The 14,835-nt window shown below is 46.6% G+C and overlaps 1 protein-coding gene across 2 annotated transcripts in view; it reads left to right on the top strand.

The window, feature by feature from the left end:
- Positions 1 to 10,725: 10,725 nt before the first annotated feature.
- Positions 10,726 to 14,835, top strand: part of ZDHHC11 (zinc finger DHHC-type containing 11) — a 49,642-nt gene continuing 45,532 nt past the window's right edge. For both annotated transcript variants that reach the window (XM_054991666.1, XM_054991665.1), the window contains exon 1: positions 10,726 to 10,935. In XM_054991666.1, the coding sequence (XP_054847641.1) occupies positions 10,918 to 10,935 (18 nt within the window). In that variant the 5' untranslated portion in view covers positions 10,726 to 10,917. The remainder of the gene's footprint in view (positions 10,936 to 14,835) is intronic.

The raw sequence follows: 14,835 nt of genomic DNA, 5'->3' as shown, positions 1-14,835 counted from the left end.
TGTTCTTTGGAAGGCATCTCTAGTTACAAAGGGATACCCTTGCACTGAGAGTTAGTCACACGCTCTTTCAGTAAGCTATTGAGAAGACAGAAAGGGAAAAACCCTTAAGCCATCTTGTGCCTCTTAGGCTAGAAGTCAAGGGTTAGAAATAAATAACAAAATAAAGGCCTTTTGATCATCTTGTGATGATATAAGTAGTGTTATCTTTGTGACAGGTAAGGGCCGAGGGGGGTGGGGAGTGGCTCAGAACCAGGGCTTTTTTTCAGGGGGAACGCAGGGGAACGGAGTTCCGGAAGCTCTTGAAAATGGTCACATGGCTGGTGGCCCCGGCCCCTGATCTCCAGACAGAGGGGAGTTGAGATTGCCCTACGCGCCGCTTGGCGGTGCGGAGGGCAATCTCAACTCCCCTCTGTCTGGAGATCAGGGGGTGGGGCCACCAGCCATGTGACCATTTTCTCTGAGGGCAACCCACTGAGTTCCACCACCTCTTTTCCCAGAAAAAAAGCCCTGCTCAGAACTATAATCTGAGCAAAGAGAATATGGTTGGAGCACCCGGTGATGGTTTTGGCTGAAAGAACAAGGTGTTTTTTTTATTACATGTAAATAAACTTAAGAGTGCCATCTTACGAGAACTCGCAGGGCTCAAAACTGGGGCAGAGTACTTGCTTTGCATACAGGAGGGCCCCAGATTCATCTGCCTGAAAACCAGAAGAACTACAGTTAGGTGGACCAATTGTTGCATTCTGTAAAAAGGGCCTTACTGAGATCAAGAGACTTGCTCGCACTGGTGAATTCCCCCATGCAAACGAGGCTGTGTGCGCGCTGAACTGGCAGCCGTTTCATAATTCGTGTGAAGAAAAGGACAGGAAATGATGGTTGGTTCATTGCACGTACAGCTTCGTTCCTGCTGCACTTAATCTGGTAGAGAATCCTGCAACATCATTGCAGAGGCAAGCCCAGAGACCTGTGGCTCCTTGCATACCAGGTGGACAGTTATAAACCACATAATCTTGCCACAGGTATGGATTACGAGGCCTTGAGGATAATATACAGACATTTACCTCAACCCTTCAATGTTAATTTACAGAACAAGCTTCTTGGCGTTCTTGGAAAATTACAAGGTCACACAGGACTAAGTGCTGCTAAGGCTTATTTTGTTGTGCCTAAACACAGTGATGTCATCTCCGTAGCTCAAAGTCTAACATTGTGAAGTCAGCAGTGAAATCAGCACTAAGGGTGTGCAGTTTGGTTTGGAATTCGAATTAAAATACCAAATTTGGGCCGATTTGGTAAAATCTGGGTGTTCTGAATCAAAACCAGGCATCCCAATTTTTTTTAAATTTAACAAAATTTTATTAATAAAAAGCATACAATAAATTACAAGATAGCATAGATTAACAAGTAACAATTGGTAACTCAAACACAACCAATAACCAAATAACAATACTATATACAATGTAAAGTAACAATGATAAGGCTTAAATTCTAAGAACTACATTATAGCAATTCAAAAATAGATTTGTGAAACTTTGATACAGCCCAGATATTATTGTTTTCCAGATATTCGAAGAATGGAGACCATTTCTCCTGAAAATTAGTGCTTTTGGGAAAGTGCTCGGCTTGATAAATTTTGTCACTCAGTTTTTCCGTAATGAAATGATCCCAGATCTTGTTATGCCAGACAGATAATGTTGGAACACTATTACTTTTCCAATAAGGTGCGCAATAATGCTCTTTGCAGCTGTTAGCAGGCTTGTTATAAGGTCCTTTCTTATATTGGGAATGAGGAGGTCATCCCGTTGATCCAAAAAGATTAATTCAGGCTTTAGAGGGATTGTGTAGTTAGTGATGTCTTTAATCGAAGTGAGGATTTTCTTCCAAAAATTAACGACATGTTGGCATCCCAATTTTTTACCAAATTTTCAGGAAAAAAAATAGGTAAAATTCAGCCAGTGTTTTCTGTGGGAAAATCACTCTGGGGCAGGGCCAGCGCCAGGGTTTCTGGTGCCTGAGGCCGAGGGCAGCTTCAGGTCTGCTCTTGCGCACCTGGACTGTGGGGTGGCTGGGCAGGAGGGCTGCCCGCTTAGACTGCCCCGTGCTGCCGCTGCTGGCGTGCACTCCCAGCCAGGCACAACAGGTGGCTGGGGAGGCGCACGTGCATTCTCCCAGTCCCCCTGCTCCGTTGCTCCACACATCACTCTGGACGCCTGCCATGCCTGGCCCACGGCTGCTGCTCCTAGCCGGGGGCGCGTGCTGGCGGCAGTGGCAGTGCGGGAGGCCTGGGAGGCTGCAGTAGCTGCGGGCCAGGCCTGGCAGGCGGCCGGGGCGGTGCGTGGGTGGCTTCCCATCCCTCCTGCTCAGACACCCATGCGCTGCTGCCTCCAGCTCTGCAGCGTGCCCCCTCACCCCTGGTGCCCCCTCTGGTGCCTCAGCACTGGAGGCAGTTGCCGGACCTGCCTCAATGGAGGCAACAGCCCTGCCCTGGGGGATATGCAATGGGCAGGGTGTGGGTCATTTTTCAACCAAACTTCACCAAATTTGGAGGGAACCTACTCTGGGGCCAATTTTATAAGCTCTAAAGAAGGTGCCCCCCCCCATTCTCCATTATTCCCTATGGGGAAAATATTTGGGGGCTATCTGCAGGGGCGCACTCCCAAATGCAAGCTGAGCTCATCCCAAAGAAAGTCCAACAGAACCAAATTGAAACACAGGAATGGAATCCCCCAAAACGAAAGTGAAGCAAGGAGACCCAACATCACATAAGAAAATCACATCCATTCTACCTAAGCCAAACTGAAGCGAGCAACACTGTTGCAGCTTAGCCCAACTTAGCCCCTTGCTTCACTTCGCATTTGCAGGGCTAAATTGCAAAGGTGTGCCTCGGCCCACGGCAGCCTTGCACCTGCGAGTTTCTGCAATGAGTCAGCTTTGACTTTTTCCCATAGGAAACAGTGGAGTGGCTAGGGGTACCTTATTCAGGGGCCCATAGAATTAGCCCCCGGGGGCCAATCTTCCTGAAATTTGGAGATTCCTTAGAGGACAGATAGGAGTAGGCCCTCTGCAAATATGGTGGTTTGGTTGACAAATGACCCCCCCAGCCCACTGGATAGCCCCCAGATTTTTTCCCCATAGGGAATAATGGAGAGTGGGTAGGGCCACCTTCTTTATAGGCCATAAAATTGGCTCCCAGGGGCCAATGGGGATCTTTAGAGGACAGTCAGGAGTAAGTTCCCTCCAAATTTAGTGAAGTTTGGTTGAAAAATGACCCCCTTCCCAGCCCACTGGATAGCCCCCCCCCCCGAGTGATTGTCCCATACCAACAAAATTTCTTTTTAATAGTTGAACCAAATTAGAGAATCAGTTCAGAATTAGGGAATTCTGCATTTTTTTCTCAGATTTGGTAAAAAAAGAAATCAGATTTACCGATTTTTTTCCCCCATGCACACCCCTAATGAGCACATTCTCTCAAATGAATCTTCCAAATGTGGACTTCCTATTTCCTAGCTCTGGGACACAGAAATAGAAGCCAAAGGCATAACTGAAAGCAGAGAGAGCCAAAAGACTCTTTCCAAAGGAAAGAATATAAACAACTAACCTGAGAAGCTTCATGATCGTCTTTATGGATTGAGAAGGGAGCCTTTTCATATGAAGATATTCAAGGAGGTATCTACCTAAGCATAGGTAAGAAACAGGGCTTTTTTTCAGCTGGAACGTGGTGGAACAGAGTTCCGGAACCTCTTGAAAATGGTCACATGGCGGGTGGCCCCGCCCCCTGATCTCCAGACAGAGGGGAGTTGAGATTGCCCTACCCACCAGCGGCGCAGAGGGCAATCTAAACTCCCCTCTGTCTTTAGATCAGGGGGCGGGGGCACCAGTCATGTGACCATTTTCTCCGAGGGCAACCCACTGAGTTCCACCACCTCTTTCCCCAGAAAAAAAGCCCTGGTAAGGAATGTGTGGTTTATGAGGATTTCAGGCACATTTGTGTCTTTATTGAAAGCTAGGATTTATAATAACAAGACTGATGGAAACCAGAAGTTACTGTATTAGACCTTCCGTTAACTGTAACTCTAAAGGTATTATTTATGCCCATGTGATTTAATGTATGTGGGATTGATGACTCGGGCAATAAAAATAAGAATATCCCAACACTGGCGCCGAAGAAATGGCAAGTTCCTCTTTGCAAAGCACTTTGTGACCTTGAAACATTCTGACAAGCAACAGATTCTGGGCCATTGAAAAGCAGCACGTGCACTCTTCGCAACAGTTTCAGCTGCTGAACAAAAGGGAGACATTTTGGATCTTTATGTTAGAAACCTCGGTGCCCAAGGTTTGAATGAAGAAACTGATTGGCTGTGTGCAGGGGTCATTTCGTAGAAAAAGAGCTGGAGGAACTCATTAGCATATGTCACGCCCCTTGCCATCACTGACCATGTGTCATTAGCATAACCGATTTGCATATGCCACACACCCTGACATCACCTATCCTGGCTGTTTTGGACCCAATCCTGACCAATCAGGGCAGAAATTGGGCCCAAAATGGCAAAAAGGGGCTGAAAATGGCTGAAAAGGGGCCCAAAATGGTCAGGATCGGGCCGCTGCTGAGTGGAAGAGTAATCCACCACCCGTCAGAGGCCCGATCTGGGCCGTTTTAGCCCCAATCCAGGCTGAAACAGGCCCAAAATGGCCGAGAGTCAGGTGGGTGGGGCCTAGGGTTGCCATCTCCAAGTTGGGAAATTCCTGGAGATCTAGGGGGTGAAACCTGGAGAAACTTGGAGAAAGTGGGGTTTGGGGAGGGAAAGGACCTTGGCATGGCATAATTCCATAGAGTCCACCCCCCAAAGTAGCCATTTTCTCCAGGTGAACTGATCTCTGTGGCCTGGAGACCAATTGTAATTCCGGGAGATCTCCAGCCACTAGCTGGAGGCTGGCAACCCTAGTGGGACCACCTGACATGTAACCTCTTTGGGGAACTGCATTCCTCCGCATTCCCCCTCGAAATGAGGCCTGGCTGTGTGTGTGATAGAAATGTTTTCTGATTTCTGTTGCCAGTCTGCATTCTTTGCTATCTGGATAGGCTATCTCAGTTATGGCTGTTCTGCGTGAGTGGGACACTTTTGTAGGCGGGTGCAAATTTGTTTCAGGTGCTACTGATTATCTCGCTTAGTTTCTACTATTGCCTCTTGCTCTCCCTCCTCCTTTACAGTACCTGTTCGAGATGGGTGCATAGGATGCTTGTTCAGTCCTTGCTGTGACTTTGCGCTCCTTATGTGGTTTCCATGTTCCTGACCTGATCAAATAAAAATATTTTAGAATTCTTTTTAATTGGTTGCATATTTATTTATTATATTTATATTTCGCTCTCCCTGCAGAGCAGGCTTAGAGTGGATCACATCAAGGTGTAAAAACAGCATAATAAAACAATTTAAATTTATAAAACCCTCACCAAAAACGTGGAGTTGATGGCAAACTGACAGATGTTTTACAGACTGGGGAAACAGTATCCCCCTCCTGGCATGAAGCCGGGTTTTAAACAAGTTTTTAATTTGGATTCCTGTGACACTATACGTGCCTTTCAGATCTATGGCCGAATGGAAAAAACTCTCAATGGGTTGCCCACCTTGGACTTCCAAGGGTTTTTTTGTGGGAAGATTTGAATGCATTTACTCCATGATTATTTAACATCTCTGTGTGAGTAAAGCGTTTTATAATATTTTTAACAAATTCTATACTTTTAACAAGTCTTGTTCCCTATAAAAATACTTCAACGATAATTGTGTACTTTTTTTCTTCCTCCTTTTAGGTCCACTCTCTGCATGGTCAGGCACTTTGTATTAATTTGTTGTACTTATGGAATGCGTTGTGTGAAATTGTACCATCGAGGAAGGCCCTTGGGCTGAAACGTATCTGGTTCTACACATACGTTAAAAACGTACAACATTACCTCAATCAATCAATCAGTCAATCAATCAATTTATTTCGATACAGAATCAGCTCCAGAGAATAAAAGAATAGAATAAAAACAATAAAATAAGGATAGGGAGGGCACATGTAGTGTGACGAGCACAGAACTGTAGGGGAGACACAGAGATGGTACTGTCTTCTGACAAGGAAGTAAGTTATTGAGGCTCAGTCAGTTGCCTGCGCATCCCACACGCCTGAAGGCAAAGTTTGGCAACTTTGTTAGTTATCTCCTGGGGAGAGTCTGCAAAAAGGAGGGAGACATAATATTGTTCCGATTTTCCTGGTAAAGTTGACAGGATTGGAGCTACATAGGGAGACTGGATGTTCTTGTAGACGGGGCAGTGCAGCAGAACGTGTTCGATAGGCTCGACTTTCCCTGCACGGCTTGGGCAGAGCCGCTGAGGGAGTGGGACACGATGGGATCTGCCTTCCAGGAGGGCTGAAGGTAAAGTAAATGTGAAAGGGTAAAGGATCTCTGATACTTCAAGATCTCAATGGATCTAAGATAATTACCTGTATATCTGAAAATTGTCCGTTTGAATATACAATGGTATGGTGCTAATATTTTGGACCACTGTTGTTTTTATTTTATTTTTACTTTTGCTTGATATTTTTGTCTTATATTGCTTTCACAGTTATATTTTAATTTATGTTGGTGCACCATATAAGCTTTTAAGAGTCAAAGCTCCTTTCTTCAGATTCATCACATCTCTCCCTGTTTCTCAGAAAGGGAGGTCTGAGAGCCAAACTACAAGTGACGTCTTACACAGGTTGGACACTAGTCGGCTTCTCTCAAGTTTTGATGGGAAATGTAGGCATCCTGGTCTTGCAGCTGTAATGGAGAGCCAGGGTGCCTACATTTCCCATCAAAACTTGAAGGAAGCTGACAAGTGTCCAACCTGTGTAAGGCGTCACTTGTAGTTTGGCTCTGACTCTCGAATGCTTACGCCCTGAAAATCTAGGATGCCACTGGACTCAAATCCTGCTGTTCTGCTGCAGACCAGCACAGCTGCCTACGTGAAATTACCTTTATCTTTAGTGTAATTCTTCTCACAGCCTAATTTGTAAAGCTCTGGGATTTGGTTTCTTACCTAGGGACCACATTTCAAAGGCCTGCCTGAAGACCCAAAAACACAAATAATAAAGCAGAATGCTTCCACTCATGTGTTTCCACAGTTAGGAGGGAAATGAGCTATGATTACTGATCACAATAGACCCTGACCACAGTGTATGGCTAAATTGTTCAGAAACAAAGCCCTTGGAATACCTTTTAAGTCCAAGCATAGCAACATAAAACAGTGTGCAAGTTTTCAAGATCTGGAGAAAGCTTCATCAGACTGGATATTAACAATGGGGCAGGGGGAGCTACTTAAGGTCCTGATCTGAAGGCTTCTGGTCTGTATCCTGTGTAGAATGGCAGCTGGGCTTAAAAAGATAAAATGGTATTTGATTGCTCCTTTGGCCTTCTGTGAAGATGACAATGGCAACCTCCTGTTCAAAATATAAGGTAAAGGGCAGGGCTTTTTTTCTGGGAAAAGAGGTGGTGGAACTCAGTGGGTTGCCCTCGGAGAAAAGGGTCACATGGCTGGTGGCCCCGCCCCCTGATCTCCAGACAGAGGGGAGTTGAGATTGCCCTCTGTGCTGCTCGGCGGCGTGGAGGGCAATCTAAACTCCCCTCTGGGGATCAGGGGGTGGGGCCACCAGCCACGTGACCATTTTCAAAAGGTTCCAGAACTCCGTTCCACCGCGTTCCTGCTGAAAAAAAGCCCTGGTAAAGGGCAACTGACCCATGGGGGGACGTCGCATCATGATGTTTTCTTGGCAGACTTTTCTTACGGGGTGGTTTGCCATTGCCTTCCCCAGTCATCTACACTTTACCCCCAGGAAACTGGGTGCTCATTTTACCGTCCTCAGAAGGATGGAAGGCTGAGTCAACCTTGAGCCGGCTACCTGAACCCGACTTCTGCCAGGATCAAACTCAGGTTGTGAGCGAAGCTTGGGCTGCAGTACTGCAGCTTACTACTCTGCGCCACGGGGCTCCTTGGTATGGCTCCTTGGTAACTCATACCCTTGTCAGTTGGTTGCCATAGCAACTCCTCTAGCTTTTTCTAGTACCAGCATTCCAAAGAGGCAGATGCTCCAGCTCAGATGGATACCATCAAGTCACAGGTTGTCTTACCTCCAGGTTGTAGAAGTTAAAGGTCTTTGATGGGAAGGGAAGATTGACTGGGTAGGAGAGTATGTAGTAGTTGTGAGGTACAGGTACAATTCAGGAAGTGTGATTTCTTGAGGGACCTCAAAGGATGAGTTTCTGATTATCTTGTTTAGGGTTCATCTCCCCACCCCCACCAATATATGGTATTTTATCAATCACAGTTGTAGTCTGCACTTGTCTCCTTAGTAGCAGAACTGTAGAGAGAGGGGCTATCCCATTTCTAACCATCCAAGATCGTCAGGCCTGGTGATGACATGGATGCTATCTGAAGGGCTATGCAGAAGCTGCAAGAGGTTTATGGCTTACCCCCATTACTTTCTGCTCATGAACAAGCCGCGCTAAGGATCGGTAGAAAGTGCATCTCATATGCTATCAATGGCGGCCCTTACAACAACACGACAAAGTAGGTCTGAATTATCTCCATATTGCAGGTCATGGGCCAGCTCCAAGAGCTTGTAGCTTGCCTAAGGCCTAGTAAGTTCATGGCTCATGGCGGGTTATTGGCCAAGGTGACCCTCATTCTCAGATTTCACCAGCTTATAGATCCAAGACCACCCTAGTTGATTTCAGTAACCCAATGACCTGTTAACCCAGATTCCCTTTCTACATCCACATCTATCTTGGCTGAACTCCTAAGGAAATAGAATCATTCAAAGCAGTTGTGAGATCCATTTACCAGCAGGTCTGGGAGACTGCTCCTTCTCTGGTGGAGAGGGAATATTACCAGTGGCCTTTCCTCATCTTTCTTCAGTAATATATGACTTTGCATTCCTTTTTTGGCTGAGCTATGTTCAGAAAACTCGGGTGGGCTTCCTCCCGCTGCATGTGGGGGGATTAATCCTTCTTCAGGACCTCTTCCGGCCACTGAGAAGGACCATTCATGGTGAGTCCCAACATTCCTTTCTTCTGGGGAGGCTGCGTGCAGACTGGGTGTGAAACACAGCTGCTGAAATGTTCTTGCTATGCAGCAAGCAACAGCCCAAGGTCTCTAATAGTACTACTCTAGAGCAAATGGATCATGTGTGGTTGATTTATTTCTTTTATATTTCGCTTTTCTCCACAATGGGGACCCAAGCAGCTTGTCTCCTCTGCTGTATCCTCACAAGAACCCCTGTGAGGAAGGTTAGGCGGAGAGAGCGTGACTGGCCCAGGGTCACCCAGTGAGCTTCCAGGGCAGAGTAGAGATTCACACTGGGGTCTCTCAGATCCTAGTCTGACACTGTGACCACTACACCATGCTGTTTTCAAGAGTATTTAAATGTCCAGTCCCACAGCAGAATTACTAGTACTAAAGGCAGGGATTTTTACTGGGAGTAAATGCCGTTGAATTCTGTGGGGTCTTATTGCTGAATGAAATGCAGTAGTTCAAGCTGCAAGCTGGTAATCCTGTGGATCTTTGTGTGAGAGTATTTCTACTGAAGCCAGTGTAACTTCTGCGTAATATGTATAGTAGAAGTATGCAGGTATACAGTTTTGAAAGTGAATCCCATTGAATTTATTGAGACTTACATTTTAGTAGGGTTGGCCACAGGCCTGGAGGAAATAGCCTGTCCTTTTAATAGAGGCATAACGTGTGCAAAGGAACTGCTGAAGCTTTTCATGGCATGGAGGCAAATAACTTCCCATTAAGCATCTATTAAAGGGAAAGGACACTTTTTCCAGGCCAGTTGGCAACCCTGCTTCCGAATAAAGATGCTTAGCCTTAGAGTTCTGTAAAAATGGAAGAAAGCAAGCCTCTGAACAAACCAACTGCAAACTCAATTATTTATCAGATGGGAAATCTGAAAGTCCAGATTAGAGGCAGCCAAGGCTGCCAATTGAGAAGGAAAAAAATTGCCGAACCTATGCCTCGAGCTGTAGTTCAGTGTGCAGGAATCGGCAGATGAATGGTTTCATGATATACAGAGAAGCATTATCACCTGCTGACCTCTGCAGTGGTGGTGTGTGGGGGTGCTAAAAAATGGGTTTCAGTCCTAGTGAAATGGGTTTCAGTCCCTTCATCTTGTTCTGAAAGCTACCGTCTTCTAATACTCTGGCCTGCTTGCATGCGAGAGAACTACAAAGGACTGGATTGAACCTGAGCGTCGGTATTTACCATCCACCTCTTTTGGTACCTGGCTCTGGATGGCTCGGAGTTCTGTTCCTCCGGTAATGGTTTTAGCACCGTATCTGCTCAAGATACCTCCCCACAATTGTTACCCAAAAAAGTTTTTTTAAATTATGTGACTTAACTGTAATTTATATGTAAATTTAAGTCAACCCCCTCTTTTTAATTTTGTGATGGCATACCAGGAAAAAAACCCCAAGTCTTGCATTTGAGTAAGTACTGTTTGAAATGCGTGGTTCGTGTCCTGAGTGTATGAAGCCAAAGAGACCTGCAAGGAAGAGAGGGAAGGGCTGGTGCTGGAATCACTTCCTCTGCGGGACCCAGGAGAAGCCGTGGCCTGCAGACATGGGGAGTGGAAACGGTTTCCATGGCTGCCAAGCGTGGCTCTGTAAAAAGAAACTAAACAATCCTTTCGACAAGTTGGGAAAGCCCATGTTGGCAGGATGTGACCTGTGGGATAGTTCTGGGCATCTTTGGTAACGCTGAGTTTGAAAAAGAGGAAGGCCTTGTTTTATATGTCTGCAGGATTTATCCCTCCCGACCCTATGATGGAATAGATCTTGTAGGAGACTCTCTCCCCCCATCGCTTACTTTTCTTTTGGCGATGAGATGGAGCTTTGACTGAAAGGCCATGGGGCAGGACGTAGAGGTGAGTAAGCCAAGAGGACCCCTCCGGTCCCTGGACCTCTAGTTTCATCTGGCAACGCGTTTCTGAAAACCCTCACCTGGGGATGGTTGTAATGGTGTAACCACTTGGAGAGGTGGTTGTCTTGCCTAGCGGTGAGAAGACTGTCACTGCCCCTATTCCTAGGGTTGCCAGATCCAGGTCAGGAAATACCTAGAGATTTTGGGGGTGGAGCCTAGCGAGGGCGGGGTCTGGGAGAGGAGGAGTTCTCCAGGGGAACTGATCTCTGTGACCTGGAGATCTATTGTAATTCCGGGAGATCTCCAGCGACTACCTGGAGGCTGGCAACCCTACCTATTCCTGCTTCCCCACGTTCTTGATGAAGTGCGAAAGGTTGGTGAAAGTTCAGGGGAATCCAGCCTCTTGACCCAAATGGACTGTGCCTCTTTGAGTGTGATGTGCTTTGCAAACAGTTGACCACGGAGAGAAAAATGTAAATTGATCAAATTACAATTTTCAAACGGTTCTACTGCCTTTTCACATTGATATCACTTGTCTGTGTGGCCCAGAGTCTGTGAGCATTGCGGAGTTTTTCTGTAGGCCCGAGCAAGATTTTTTGAGTAGCTCAGTAGGAGCAGGATTAGTCCTTCCATAACTTTCCCATGGTATAGAAGGAGAACATCGGGAGCAGGTGTGCAAGCTAAGTTCCTGTGAGGCTTGTCTGCCATGACTGATGTTTCTCACTGAGAAGCTTGAAGATTACCAGGGCATTTTTTCAGCAGGAACGCAGTGGAATGGAGTTCCGGAACCGCTTGAAAATGGTCACGTGGCTGGTGGCCCCGCCCCCTGATCTCCAGACAGAGGGGAGTTTACATGGTTGCTCTCGGAGAAAATGGTCACATGGCCGGTGGCCCCACCCCCTGATCTCCAGACAGAGGGGAGTTTAGATTGCCCTCCGCGCCATGCGGCGCGGAGGGCAATCTGAACTCCCTTCTGTCTGGAGATCAGGGGGCGGGGCCACCGGCCTTGTGACCATTTTCAAGAGGTGCCGGAACTCCGTTCCACCGCGTTCCTGCTGAAAAAAAGCCCTGGTTCCAAGTGATGGAATCAGAAAAGGAAGCGGAGGCAGGCTGTGGGGTCGAGTCAGAGTACGCTGCTCCTGGATCCACTACCTAAGTGAAACAGAGAGGAGCGAAGTGTGATTTTCCTGGCCCAACTTGCCACAGATAGTTAGGAAACTGCCCCTTAGAGACGGCCTTGTGTGTAAAAGTGTCACTCGAAATGGAGGCTGCTAGGGTGGCCGGGTCCAGGTTCGGAAATTCCTGGAGATTTTGGGGGTGGAGCCTGGAGAGGGTGGGGTTTGGGGAGGGGAGGGGCCTCAGTGGGTTATAATGCCATAGAGTTCACCCTCCAAAGCAGCCATTTTCTCCAGGGGAACTGATCTCTGTGGCCTGGAGATCCGTTGTAATTCCGGGAGATCTCCAGCCACTACCTGGAGGCTGGCAACCGTAGATCATGGATCTCTCATGACAAAGCTCTCCTGCGCCTCTGCTTTGCAAACATTCATGAAGACTGGTCACTTCCTCCTTGTGGCTTCCTCCTTTTCTTCTTTCCACACTCTGATTAAGGCAGAGACTGGACTCTTAACCTGGGTGGGACTCATGGCTGAAACCTCTCATAACTTTAAGAACATTTGATTGAGCTCCCAGTAAAATCCTGCTGTTTTCTCATCTCTTGGTTGGCTTTCTGTTGATGAGGGAGTTCTTTTGGATCAGATGGACTCTCCTTTGCACTGTCAAGGCCACATTCACTGCCTGCCAGGACACAGGTCCAAGACAAGATATCAAGGCGTATGGTTACCTTATTATCACCCCCTGGGATTTTGCTATCATAATTTTCAATGTTGCTGTGCATTTTGGTATTGGGTGAGTACACTAGTATGTTTTGATTATAGCCTTGTGGTTAAGAGCCAGCTTGTGTAAGATGCTGAAACGGTAGCATTTTGTTTCTTCCTCATAAACTCAACCTTAATGGAAACTGGATGTCGCACTATTTCCGTCACTACCATCCACATTTGCAAGGTTGTGAAATGATTGTGTGCATGGAAATAATCATGAGATTCTGGGCTGTTCATGGAGTAAGGCTTCTGGCATATTTTCCTGTCCATTTCCCCCAACCGTGACCCCACAGCATGGGGGGGGGGCGGGTGTTCATTATTTTAAAATCGGCAATTAAATATTGTAATGTATATAGCATTGTGTTATCAGGTTCTATGCATTCACTGATTGCATTTTAATTATTTTTAAAAGTACATCTCTATCCATTTCATTGTGGAGATATAAGGGGAAAGGCATACGATTTATTCTTCTAATGAAAGCTTAGAATTCAGAGAATCTGATACAGTGTTGTAATATTATAAGAGTGAGTGTGCACAGGTTAACACTGCTGTGTGTATGGCTCATCTGCATATAAGTGCATTTAAACATGACCGGACACCCATACAAAGGTGTTATTGAGTTCAATACACTGTTGTTCCTTTTAACTATTTTTTGTGAGCTGGCATTCTGTTAAAATGGCTCTTATTTCCCTTTAAGTACTCACTGCAAGTTTAGTTCTTGGTAAAGTTGGCTAATAGCCAAAAAATTACCTTATTAGTCATTATTTTAAGTATTTATATTCCATCCTATCAACCAATTATACTAAAAAAGATAATGGATCAACAAAACAGTAAGGAATAAAATGAATCTTTAAAATACCAGCCAAAGAATCCTAAATGCTTAAAATGGGCAGAAATAAAAAGATATGAAATTATAAGTTATTATAAATAATAAATTATCAAAATATAAGAATGTGGCAATGATATCAGGAAAACAATTGCGAAAAACCAGATTAAAAATAACGTCATTATCAATATCGAGTATATGTGATAGTCACGTGCTCCTAATCAAAGCAAGAAAACCAAACTATCCAACAGCAAGATCTCTCTCTCTCTTTTTTTAAAGCATGTTTTGGGGACTTAGCAGAAAAGAAAAATATTTTAAAGAAAAATATGACTTTGTTTAACCAACAGAGGGAGGGACCCAACATGAGAACCCAGTATGTTCTGTGAGGTACAGGGGCACATTCAGTCAAAAGTCAGATGTAACCAGGGGTCATTTCGTAGAAAAAGAGCTGCATGGACTCATTAGCATAACTCATTAGCATATGCCACGCCCCTTGACATCACCAGAGCAGCTCCACAGACAAGAAAGCCAGCAAAGCACAGATTTTTAAACAAAAAAATCCAGTGCACACTTCACATCTGGGGAGGATGTCACAGCAACATTCAAGGACAGTGTGTTTTTATGCTTTTCGAGACAGATTAAAGCAGCTCCACGCAGACAACAAAGCTAGCAAAATACGGGGGGGGGGGGGAGATACCACTTGCAGGCCAGGAGGACGGGTTCTGGAGGCCGTGGCAGGCCGCGCACTGCCTCAACCGGCCGGGAGGATACGCTGCACAGGCTGCTGCGGGGCCGGCTAACCACGGCAGTGGCTCTGGAGACTGCCACGCGCTGCCTCGACCGGCCTGCAGGCCAGGAGGACGGGCCACACAGGCCGCCACGGCACCGGCTAACCACGGCGCTGGCTCTGGAGGCCACCATGTGCCGCCTCGACCAGCCTGCAGGCTGAGAGGATGGGCCACGCAGGCCGCAGCGGCACCAGCTGACTGCAGGGCCGTCTCCAGAGGTGCCCCCCCATGCGGCCACTCCCCCAGCTTCCTACCTGCTGCTGCTGCTGCTGCTGCCTCCGCTGCCACCTGCTGCTAAAGACACGGGCAGCGGGGAGGAAGAGAAATCACGTGGGTGGGGCAACCACCCACGTGATCTCTTTTCGGATCTTCCGGAATGCCGTTCCAGCGCGTTCCCCCCCACCCCCAAATGA

Source organism: Eublepharis macularius, chromosome 11, assembly GCF_028583425.1.
Source record: "Eublepharis macularius isolate TG4126 chromosome 11, MPM_Emac_v1.0, whole genome shotgun sequence".
Taxonomy (NCBI): domain Eukaryota; kingdom Metazoa; phylum Chordata; class Lepidosauria; order Squamata; family Eublepharidae; genus Eublepharis; species Eublepharis macularius.
This window is presented reverse-complemented; position numbering and strand designations above follow the sequence as displayed.